A 12,674-nucleotide genomic window follows, 5' to 3' on the forward strand; every position below is an offset into this window, starting at 1 on the left:
AGTCTGAGTGTGCCCAGACATGTACAGCTTTGTTCCTGTTGAGACAAGCCTACATGTAGAGAGAGAGAGAGGAAATGCATGACTGATCGTAGTTTGGCATGATCTCTTGGTTTTATGTCCTCTCTACGCAGATTGAGGAGACATCGAGGGAGCGGGACGAGAAGCTGAAAGGATGGTCCTCATTCCTGGGGGACAACTCGGCTGTGTCTGCTGGGAAAGAGGCCCCCCAAGGGGAGGGGCCCCCCAAGGAAGATGGTCCCCAGCCCCCAATGGAGAACACAGAAGTGTCCCTAGCAAGGAGCCTTGAGCCTGGGGGGCCTGTGCAGGAAGAGGAGGAGGCCCAGGGGAACGGGAGCAGCGTTTCGGAGGATCCTGGAGTCGAGTCGACAGACAGCAGCCTGGCAGAGAGCGAAGATGACAAGGAGGATGTGGATGAAGCTTAAACAGAGGAGGAGACGAATAACCCGCTGGAACAGCAGGGTGGTCCGTGCTGAGTGGGGTAACGGAACCGTCAGTGATTCCTGTTCCGAGATCCTATTTGAACAAGGAAGGGACTGAAAAGAAAGTGCAGTACAAGTAGCCCCTGATGCAAAAGGAAAAAAAATGCCCTAGTTTTGCAGTCCCTGAGCTTTCTTCTTCTCTTTGCCTTTCATTTTAATCAGAGGGATTTTCTTTACCGTTGCATAATAAACAGATGTTGATTGTCGGCTGTGAAGTGCTTTTCTGTGTACAGCAGGGGTGAAAGCACGATAGCTCGCTGAGGCCAGCGGGTTCTCAGTATCTCGAGAAAACGGAAATGATTACCCCCCCCCACCATCCCGAGATAGAGAACTCTTTTCCAGACTCCCATTTTTCTCGCGATCCTGAGATCAATTATCTCGTGATCATGACATCATTTTTTTCCCCAGTGGCCTCAACGAGCTGCCATATGAAAGAGACCGTCGCCTTATTTAATAGAACGTGGCAGTGGCAATGAGATCTGCTGATGGGTCCATGCAATAGACATCGTGTTGTGTGCCAGGGCCTGTGAGCATTGGGGTCTTGCTGCTTGGTTTGTAACTCTCAGAGCTGGAAGGCTGTGATGGAACTGAGCAGGTTATGAAGAGTAAAACACGTATGACTAGCCAGCACTTTACCATACAGTCTGTGCAGGTTTCGAAAGTCAAATTCATCATCATAAGCAGGACGTTTATACTAGAATAGTTTGTTTTTTCTTTTTGCATTTTCTGCAATGCATTTGCAAAATAATTGACTGAAAAAATAACCCATTATACCTGCTGCACCACACCTAAAACAGGAGGCTTTCAAAGCTGGTGTATGAAGTATGCAACTGTTTGTTTCTTTTTTTTGTATTTTTTTCAAGATTGTAAGGTAAAGTAAGTGTGTCTTGAAGATGCATTTTTGAGCCGCTGGCCTTTCGAACTCTAATGCTACACTGTTTCCTCTATTAAATCCAAACATTTGAAATGTGTTTTGTCAATACAGTCCAAGGACAGCAATATAAACACACGTTTGAACCTAGCGCTGAATTGCGTCCAGCAACTGCTCCTTTAAGTACGGTGGCTGGATGATTCCAAACTTTATGATCAGTGGTTTTGTTTTGTTTTTTTGTAAGGAAAAAAAAGTTTTTTCCATTCTGTCAGTGTTTTTGTCTTTTCGATGTATTTGTAACCCATTGGACTGAGTTCAGAAACTGGGTCATCAATTCAAGTCGCCTTAGTAATGCTGTGATATTGCTGGACATCACGCCCTTGTGATGCTGTATCATTGTTAAGTCAAGAGTTCTAATTGTCGTATAACACACACACAGACAGACGTACGCGTTCTGGTGTACATTCACATACACATTCACAGATCGCTGGCTTTCCCGTAGACTTGATTGAGGACAAGCTGCAGCTTGGCGCCTGCTTTCCATTGTTCTTTTGTATTTGTGTTTGTGTTGTAATGTGTACAGTAGCAGCTGTTTTAATAAAATAAAATCAAAACGAAGTACCCGACCTGGTGATTTCCATTGGTTTCCATTCCATACAGGCAATGTGCTTGATTTCTCTTCAGGAGAGAGCCACCCATCTTCCTTGTAAAGAAGTCCCATGTATGGCATAGAGGCGGCTTTGCCGTGCATGCATGCATTATTGTAACAGCATATATGTGTATTTGTGAAAGCACCTTAAAGGTATAATCGGACTCTTTCGGGATGTGTTTTGGTCTTCTGAGAAATTGAGCATGCTGGCATCCCTCTTAATGATCTTACCAGCTGCTTAAAAGAAAAGGAAGTCCTATTTTCACTCCTGTCCCTATCATTGTGTAGTGCTAGTGGAGACTGTCACCTTCTGGTCAGCTTTGCACACGTGTGTACCGATGAACATTTTAAAATCTAATAACCTTCAGTCAAAATGTAGGAAAATTGTGTATAGATTTCACCTTTTCACATGTCTGAACCAATGCAGCTGTTTTTAAAAAGATGAATTCATTACAGGAATTGCTCTGAAAAGGCACAGCCGCAGTACCCAGTTACCCAATTTATGGATGGCTGACAAAAAAAAAAAAGGCTTTAAAACGAAGTGAATTTAAAAGTCTCTAACGATGCAGTATTGAAATGCAATCTGTTGTGCAATGCTTCCATGTAAGTAACTGGTCTCTTGAGAGCTCGAACCTTTCACATTCATTTATTAGACGCTGGGGTTATTTGCCGTTCACTTCAATGCTCATGAATGCTTTACCTCGCGTACTGTAAGCAACAGACCATTTTCTTCAATTACTTGTGCCCCTGCAATTTCTATAATGCACCTAAAATTGCTTGTCCTGCAATATAATTGGTTTTATTTGTATGTAACGAAGTTATAAAACCAAATTACCACAGGCTTCATAAGTAAAATTACAACCCTTCACATCTATCTATCTATCTATCTATCTATCTATCTATCTATCTATCTATCTAGCTATCTATCTATCTATCTATCTATCTATCTGTCTGTCTGTGTATCTCTATATATCTATATCTGTCTATCTTTAAAATACACATGTTAAATAAATTAAGCATGTTAAGAAAACGTACGCCTATCATTTGCGTATTAAACACACCGATATGTATATACTGTAGGATATACTGTAATCCTATCTAGTAACTCGGGGTACAGGCATGTATCGTTTACTAGCAGGGGGCGCCTTTCTCAGTTTGAGCACATTTCTGTGTAAGTTATATAAAAACTAAATTGGCAAGAATGTCGTTAAGATGAAATGTTTGTCTGGAGTAACTAAACAATGCACAAACCTTCAGGTGTAAGTAGAGAGAAAAAAAAAAAAGACTACTTAAAAAAAAAAATTATAACAGCTTTATGAGTGAATTGTAAAAATGGTTAGCTTACTTTCTGACTGCTGAACCAATAACAGCAGGATGTGTGTGTGGCTCTGCTCGAAGCTTTTTTATTAACAATGACCCCCTGCAGCCAGACAGCCAGGCTAACCTGACGGGGCGCATTCTGTTCATACCTGACAGAAGCAACACCTGTATCTCCACGCGAACCTCAGCGGGGAAGCCTATTGGTTGCAAGAGCCAGGGGACGCAGCCTCTGTGCTCTTATCAAATTAGCAATCGTTCTTCTCATTGATTTCACAGCACCTTGAAGAACTTGAAATTCTACAGGTGAGGAGGCGCGCACGAGAAGACGCTCACTTCTATAGCCTTGTTTTTACACTGCTGCTTTGAGGATTAGTATGACTTACAGTAACGCCGAAGATCACCTAGTTTAAGAATACTGTCACAGCAAAGAAGAAAACTCACACAGGCAAGTAAAAAAAAAAGCATGTCGTTTTTTGAATTGACTACTATACGAGTGCACCTGTTTTCCATGGCTGGCTTATCTAGCAATGATCTTGCATTCAGGAATGAATACTTGCTAGCTGTATTTTAGGGGAGCCATTTACAAAAGGAGAATACATAATCGCTAAAGATTTGTATAGAGTTAGCTTTACTACAGCACTCGCATGCCTAAAGCTGCTCAGTCCTATGTATATATTTAAAGATATTGCAGTACGTTTCCCTGTGGCGTTATATCTGGGTTTTTTTCTTCTAAATGAATAGTTTCTAATGTTTAGTGTTTTCATATTGACGGAAGATCGCTGCAATTTGGAATTCGTGTGTGTTTGTTTTTAAAGTGGTCCCGACCTGGTTTAAGTAGGTTAGGTGTGAAACGGGTTGTGGAAATCGAAGCGAAGTAACCCGCGGGTCAACGCAACGCGGGAGCAGCTTGGCTCTCTCTGTCTGCATAGACAAAGTGCGCAACGATAGGAATGAACGTGCTTTAACTGCTGGGAGAGAGAGAGCAACTGACTCATTGCATACAAAAGGCATGCAAAAATTATTCATATTTTTATACCTATACTAATACAATATTTAACTAACCATGATTACAAAAAAAATAAAAAAATAACGCATCTACATTGTAATTTGTGAATTCATATTCCGAGAATCCCTGCTATCCATCAATGTATTTCCTCAATCTAGGAACTCTGGAAGTCTTCCTGTGGTGCAGTCAGAGATGGCGCTATTAAGACTCAAAGTGCATAGTGTTTCTGGACTTTTCAGACAGCTTTGTTATTCACAGCAGACTTGCTTATGAAAACCATGGATAGGTGTTGATCAGACATAAGCTCACAGTAACCCCTGGAATGACTCTATACAATGTCTTTATTTACATTAGTAGCCCACTCATATTTATTACTAGTACTTAGTGATGTGACGTCACTTGTCTCTATCAGTGTCTTACAGTTGCAGCCAACAGAAGATCTAGCATGGCTACAGGATTGCATTGTGTGCGTGTCTGTGCTTGCATGTGCTTGTGTGTGTGTGCATGTGTGTGTGTGTGCGTGTGTACATGTGAATGTGCAAGCCCGTGTTGTGCTCCTGTAGATAACAACACTCATTTGTGTCCTTTTTTGTCTGTTCCAAAACTAGGACCTTGTTCCAGCCTCCTCCTGGGTAAAATTACACAATCTAATGAGAGCACAGCAGAGCCACCTGAGAGCAGGATCTGTAACCATTTAAACCAGGAGTGGGAAAAGTTGCCAGTTCAAGTCTTTCCTAATGCTCTACGTTGTTGTGTTGAAGCAATGTAGGGAGTTTTTAAGTATTCCTGTTAACCCTAGTGGAGTGACTCTCCACCAGGACCCTTGCTACACAGTGAAAGTGGGTTTCCTGTAGGGTTAATGATGGTTTGATTGGTTGGCAGGAGTGAAGAGGCAGCTGCGATGGAGGGGAAGCATGGAAGCCCCCCGATGAGGATAGAGCAGTCTGCAGACAGCGAGGGCCAGTCCCACTGTGTCCTCTTCACCTACTTTCAGGGGGACATCAACAGCGTCGTGGACGAGCACTTCTCCAGAGCTCTCAACAAAACCAAAAAACCCAAGGACCTGAGCACCAGGAACAAGGGATGGAGAGCCGTCTCCTCCACTGCCAGCGCTGCCACCACCACTGCCAACAAACATGGTAACTGTGTGCTGCATTGACATCTAAATAAAAGCAATTAGCAATACAAATCTCATAATGAACAACAGGAGGCTGGAATGAGCGTCACCACTCAGCTGTTGTTGGATAGTGTAGATCCACAGGTGCAGATCTTCAAGCTCCACAGATATAAGTAAAGTGTAGTCCTTCACTAGCGTTTCAAGCAAATCCATTCAGTGATTTGTTTTGAAGCAGGAAACCCATGGCCTGACTGGGTGTCTGTTTCATCTGCATTCACGCTCTCTCTCTCTCCTTCTCTATGTTGTTGTGTGTTTCATCCGCACTCACTCTCTCTCTCTCTCCTTCTCTGGGTTGTGTGTTTCAGGTGAACCCTCGCCACCAGTGCTGTGGGATTTGCCCGGTGCCTCCTGGGCTGGCAGTCAGTACCCTGCACCCACCTCCTCCCGAATTCACTTCAGCACCTCCTCAGGGGGGTTACATAGCTCCCCCAGCCAGCCTCCCGGCCCCTGGCCTTTCCCTGTGCGGGACAGCAGCAGCTTCGGCCCTCCTCTGGGTGTGTACCCCCACCCCATGGGCCAGGAGCTCCCTGGAACGAGCTCCTTCCTCAACCTGCTGCACAGCGAGAGGGGAACCGCCAGCACCAGCCTGGGTGCGGCCTCCGAACCAGAGCAGCCTCCCTCCTGGGCAGGGCACCCTCCAGCACGCTTCAGGGAGGCAGTGGGGACAGGACTGAGCCTCGACTCAGGTATTGGAAGCCTTTTAAATGGAATTTGGCATTCTGGAAGTGTACGGAAATTCTGAACAGTACAGTATGTTGGGCCCAGGAAACATTACTAAACTACACAGACGGTTTCTTTGTGGCGAGGTTCCAAATTCATTGCCATTGCTGGTATTTCTTTAGGGTCATAATAGTGATTATCAATAAATTCAGCTCAGGTAGGTGGCATATTCATATTCATATGCATATTCATATTTCCTTTTCAGTGATCCAAGCCCCGGAAAAGAAGAAGGACCTCTACTGGTATTAGAACATGCATGAACCAGCCTGGCATCTGAGCTTTATACAGGCGTGTGAAAATCACAAAGTATTTCAAAGCACAACTCTATGGAGCACAATCGAAGAACAACTGCTTTTCACAGGCTGGCACTTTGAGCCAGGATAGAACAGAGAGACGACATCACAAAATCTGGAATACTCAACGCTGCAGCCAGCTATTCTTGCCAAAATACTGATTGAAAAAACAAACCAAAATAACAGCTCAAATGCTCTGGAACGCTTATCCCGGTTTCAAAGATTTATCATTGATACTCGACCCAGAAGAACAGAAAATCACAGTATTGCAAACCATTTTGAAGTGCCATTCAAAAGAAAACTGCTGTTTTCAATGGAGAAATGAAGAAATCATACATACAAATAAAAATCAGGTGTTGAATGAATATCTACAGATATGTAGACACGTTGCAGGAAGGAATGTTGCTTTAAATGAACAAATAGCTAACGCTGGTGTAACAATAGGAACGCCGTGACTATTGAATGACAGCTGTACTTTTTAAGTTGTATTTAATCCTTGTTTCTTAAGCTAATATCATCTCTGGTTATATTTCCCTGCACACCAGTGTAAATGCAGTAGTTTTAATTGTCTTTGGTAAATAGGGCTTCTCTCAATGGCATTGGTATTGTTAGTTGTGCTCGATTTGTCTGTATATGGAAGCAGTTTTTTGCATTCACAAATGACCAGCTGGTTCTGGGTCAGTTTAACAATTGAGACTATTAACAATTTATTTTGTCTCCAAAAAAAAACAAAACAAAAGAAGGTATAAATCATTTATCAATCTAACTATTTCTGAAACGTGTTTTTACCAGGCTACAGACTCCTAATCTGCACTCTCATAGATCAGGCCAGTACTGTACATTCAACTGCGTGTGACGCAGTAAATTGACTATATTATTGTCATATAAAGAGGCATTGCTCAAATGTATATAACAGTGTACGGCTTTGGGTTATAAAGGGGTGCCATCACACTGTTCCTGAGGGTATGGGGGAGATCAGTATCATTAATTACATTTTAATAAGCTGAGCACAACTCAGGAGAATACTTGCAGCAGCAGGAGGTTATGAATGTACTATTCAAGGTCTCTTATAGCCCAGTAAGCAAAACAAAACAGAATATATATATATATATATATATATATATATATATATATATATATATATATATATATATATATATATATATACTTGCAAAAATACTGTTGTTTGTCTGGGCTCATAAGGTAACAACATTCTGAATAATGTACAGAAATAAAATAATGATCGTCTGCTTCACATTTGACCCTTTGTGGTACGCTCTGCCATTGCCAGGCAACTAGCAGCATTGTCCAGCTGGGTCTTTCTTGCTGCAGCCCATATGTACTGTATGTTTAAACATTCAGTATGCCACAGAGGCATGATGTACTGGCTCACCCTCTGGATAATACTGACCCGCAGCTTGAAATGAAGAGCTGCTTACTGTCCTCATTATTGTGTGATTGACACGGCTGCTGATGTGAACGTGTGAAGGAAATTATGCATTTGGTTGTGGCATTCTGAAGGAATATATTTGTTATTTGTGTTTTTAAATATGTGGCTTCTAATAATTAAAATATATCTTTTAAGCTGAATAGTGTTTACTGCTATTAACAATTCAGAGATGTAAGCGTGTGTGTGTGTATGTATATATATATCATGTGTGTCAATGAGGATCCTTCACTATATTGACAAATGGAGGGATGTGGGCAATGGAACTTTGCTATTTCCTTTGCATAACAACCATTTTGCATTACAAATGACACTTGAGTGGCGATAGATGTTACTGCAAAACAGGACTGGGAAATTTCTATAACATGAATGGCTTCGAACATACATAATTGTAGACTGAAGCCAAACTGCTGTACAGTCTCTGCCACTCAGAAATGTACAGACGTGATTGCTCTACCTGATTTTCAGGTTCCCAGCAGCTTCAGGTGATCCTGAAGAAAGACTGATAAGAAGCTGAAGATCGGATGACAAGCTGCAGGTGAGTTTCAGTGAAATGTACGGCACACCTTATTTATTAGGTATGAGGTGTGATTTCAAAACCACATTGAAATCATTCACTGGAGATGTAGCAGCTGGTTTTTAGACCCCCGTTTGCACTAATCTTGAACTACAACAGGGATGGAAATAAGACTCCTATTGCATAGCAGTTTCATCCATTCCAGGTTTTATTATGTACAGTGTGCAGGTAACGAGCACAGGTGTGTCTTATTAAACTCATAGTAAAACCACAGATTGATCAGACTGCTGTGCAATGGGGATCTTAGTTTCTTCTTACCTAAGGTAACAGTGGATAGTCCATGATTAGTGCTAATTGGGGTCTGTGAACCCAGCTAATTGATTAATAAAACATTCACCTTTCTAAACATGATTCTAAACATGCTATAGTTTTTTTTATACCTTACACCAGGGGTCTCCGGTAGAAGGTGTGGAGTGTATGCACAACTTCTCCAGCAGACCCAGCTTCTGCTTTGTGAGAGCTTGTCAATCTCATTTGAAAATTGCATCTTTCCAATCAAAGGCGGCAGTCAGGGCTACGTGAGAATGTATACAAACCCACCCTGCCTGAAAGAGAAAGCTGGTCATGTTTTTTTATGTCTCATCGTTACATTGGCATTGCGATTTCAGAAGGAGGAGCTGCTTGTCTTGTTTCACCCTTAAAGACTGCTTTAAGGAGTTTTCTTCTCACATTCTGATTGCTAAAATCCAGTTTTCAGTTAATTGAAACCTTTCTAGATGATTACAAGATGATTAGTTTTTCCATGCCAGTCCTTCATGTTTTGTGAATATAACCCTGTGTGAAAGTTTCAAGTCGTTTTTTTCTTTCTTTTATATTGCTATGGAGCAGTCTGTCAGCTGTCTCACAGCAAGCAGATGGCTGGCACTTTGTAATTTACCTTCTGCAGTATATTATATGTGGATCCATCTTCCCCTGCTGTGGCTCTTTGGCTTCTGCTGACACCTTGTGGTCTATCTTTGTAATTGCCATCAGAACATTGGTTTTAAGAAGCATCACTGATTGTATGCTGGGAGTCTATTTAAAAGATCTAAATAGAGGAGAATTGTAATATTGCCAGGGTTTAGAGGACTACACCTCTAACAGCTAACAGTTCATTAAAACAAACTGACCGCTACAAACAAGCATGGCTGCATAAGGTGACGCTCTTACTCAGCAGGTATTGAATACATCCATTCATTAATGTGTTGATTTCAAAACAAGAAAAGCTGTCTTTCCCTCACCTTTACAATTGAGTACCACTCAGTGGCGATTCACACTGAGCGTTTTAAAAGCCGATTGGAAGTGAATTTTCCTTCTTATCCGGGGAGCTGACGTTTGACTGGCGTTCTGTAAATACTTAAAGGCAATTACCAGTATGAGTCCGAGTACCAGCACATCGATAGTGGAAATGTTCTTTCCACAGCTGAATCACAGGAGCATTTCAAGAGAGCGCAGTGATGAGAAATGAGTTCCCGTGGAGGGAAGGTCCTCTTCTTTCTGTGTAAAGTGATTCAGCTGGAAGGCTACGCTAAAATGTGAAAACAAGAAACGAGTGTGACCAGCAAACTGGACACCTGCAGCAGACGCATCCGCTGAGCCAGCGTCTGAAAGCAGTGCCCTGGGGAAGCCCCCGAGCCTGGGAGAAACAGCTCAGAAAAATCACAGGAAACGAACGCTGTGAAGCACGGATGACACTCTCTCTCGCTCATGATTTATTTAGTAATGCCTACATTTATTTTTTAAACTAGTCTCCAGAAAGGCTCTACCTTGGCCCTGTTTTCTTTGAAAATGGAAAACAACTTAAAAAAACAAACAAACCTAAAAGCAACCAGTGCACAATGTTATCAAAGGCCCTGACATGAATCTGCAGGCAGATGGATTTTGTGATGAGAATAATGGTGTATTGATAAGTGTAGGCTGATTTTGCTGTCTGTGTTGCAAAACACAAGAAAATCTGCAAGGTTCAGCGTGCCATGTGACTGTATTAGCACTGTGTTACTGTATTAGCACTGTGTTACAGTATTAGCACTCTAACCGCTGAGAATAACGGTAGCCCACCCCCGTCTCAAACCCACAAACCTCTGAGCAGCAATCCTCTTTATCTATAAGGGTGAAGAAGCAATGACTGTAACGGGTAACATGCATCGGGCTGCAACCTGTACAGATGTGGAGGTGTTTGAATATGCAGAGCAGCTCAATCATTTGCTTCACATTTACTATGTTAGCAATCATTCTCGAAGATCTCATTTCTTCACTGGCTGTCTTCTTGCCTGCAGGCTGAGCTACCCTGAATACGATGTTCTACAGTAAAAGCATTACAATATGTGTATTAAAGCCCAGTCAAAGTGCAGTAAAGCTTAGGGAAGCGTTGCACAGCCTAGAGAGGTATGGTAAAACATTAAAAAAAAACATGATAACCCATTGAAATGCATAGTATAACCATGGGACGAGAATGAAAAAAAAGCAAAAACACTGTACAAAATTACTGTGGTGAACTTTTATAACTGGATTTGTGCATTGAAAACAAACACACACACACACCATAGTTCAGCTAATGTCTGTTAAAACGCTATTATTGTTAAATAGCTTCAATTCTAATCACAGCACAATGGCTTTCACTGAACTATTGCCAGTGCTGCGTTTCATAGTCTGCAGCCCACAGCTTCACATGGCAGTCAAAGCTGTTGGTTTTGTTAGCAGTCAGATTACTCCAAATACTTTTTTGTTTTGTTTTGTTTGTTTTCTGTGAATGGGATCCTGTATTTCTCCAAAGAGAAAACAGAACGGTTAGACTAAATCTGCTTTTACAGAAGAACTAAAAAAAGAAGCGACAGAGAGAAGAAAAGTAAGGATTCATCTTGAAGTGAATTAATAGTGAAACTACCTGTAAAGAAATGCTAAGTGAATCATGGCTTGCCTCTAGTCCTGTTGTGTCATGCTGTGGTACAGTTACACACTAGTCTTGCAGCATCTGACGTTTCAATCCCTTGCTATAAGAAACCCCTGGCTCTATATTTTCCACTAGTTGATGTCTAGCGTGGGTTCATTTTTCCCCCGTGCCCAGCTTGGTTTGGTGGCATTGACGGTTACAGACTGCCTGCTCAGTGCAATGAGATGATGACCTTGCAGTGAAAGAAGGGATTAGATGTCAACTGCTTTCCTATCAGATGTCAGGCAGTTTACACCCTGGAGAGGTTGCAAATTAAGGTGGGGCTCAGTCAGCATGCAGACTGCAGAAAGGAACAAGGAAAATACGCTAAATTAAAATATTAAGATTTGACAAAATACAAGCACATTTCAGGTATAGATGTCTTATCATGAATAGAAGACAAGATGCCTAAAGTTCAATAAAAATCTTTAATAGTGTTCATGAGTATGATCTCTGTCGCGTGAACTGCCCAAACTGCAAGAGGTGATGCCTCTTATGACAATAAGCGTAACCCTACACACAGTGTATGAACCTGTACAATACAAAACCCTGAAGGCTCATCTACTGTAGAGTGATCTTCATGGATACAGTACCTTATTGTAACAAAAGTTCACGCACAGACTGGTCAGCTGCAGCGGTATTTGAAAAACGGGTCTGTGTCTCGGTCTATACGTTGATTGTAGAGACTGGTATGACTTGCACACTCTGAGAACTGAGGGTTACAGAGCTTTCTGCTGTCTTGGCGGATACCAAACTGATGTACCCCCCCCCCCCCCCGATCTGAGATAACCCCCCCCTGAGATAACCCCCCCCCCTCCAAATAAAAAGAAAACCACAGGTAGCAGGAGACCCTGAGAGAGACACAGTCATTCAGAGCAGCACGCTGCTGCAGCAAGGCTTGTGGGTAATTGAAGTGTAATAACTTGAATTGATTTATTTAATGAAAAAAACACAATCACTCACTGTGTGTAAAATGTTTCAGGACCCCGTTAACTGGGCAGCAGTAACAAGCCCGATATTCATCTGGTTTCCATGTGTGTGTCCGAAAGTGTTTTGGAACTAAACTATATATATTTTTTTTTATGGATTCAATGCAACTGATTGAATCTTTGTAAGTTTTCAGTACAAACTAAGCATACGAGGAAAGGCATGCATGTTTCAAATGAACATTGAAAATTACAGTGAAACAATCAAAGGTCACCCAAG

The 12,674-nt window shown here is 41.9% G+C and overlaps 1 protein-coding gene across 3 annotated transcripts; it reads left to right on the plus strand.

Annotated features, from left to right (window-relative positions):
• Positions 1–3,586: 3,586 nt before the first annotated feature.
• LOC121295210 (transcription cofactor vestigial-like protein 1) lies at positions 3,587–7,648 on the plus strand. Of its 3 annotated transcripts, XM_041219632.1 has the most exons (5): positions 3,587–3,785; positions 4,955–4,978; positions 5,229–5,485; positions 5,829–6,209; positions 6,449–7,648. In XM_041219632.1, the coding sequence occupies exons 3-5, from the start codon at positions 5,248–5,250 to the stop codon at positions 6,490–6,492; spliced, it is 663 nt and encodes a 220-aa protein (XP_041075566.1). In that variant the 5' UTR covers positions 3,587–3,785; positions 4,955–4,978; positions 5,229–5,247; the 3' UTR covers positions 6,493–7,648. The 3 variants fall into 3 exon arrangements, with proteins under 3 accessions (XP_041075566.1, XP_041075565.1, XP_041075563.1); XM_041219631.1 differs by lacking the exon at positions 4,955–4,978 and having other exon boundaries at positions 3,588–3,785; XM_041219629.1 differs by lacking the exons at positions 3,587–3,785; positions 4,955–4,978 and adding an exon at positions 4,998–5,111.
• Positions 7,649–12,674: the final 5,026 nt, after the last annotated feature.

This window comes from Polyodon spathula, chromosome 20, assembly GCF_017654505.1.
Source record: "Polyodon spathula isolate WHYD16114869_AA chromosome 20, ASM1765450v1, whole genome shotgun sequence".
NCBI classification, from domain to species: domain Eukaryota; kingdom Metazoa; phylum Chordata; class Actinopteri; order Acipenseriformes; family Polyodontidae; genus Polyodon; species Polyodon spathula.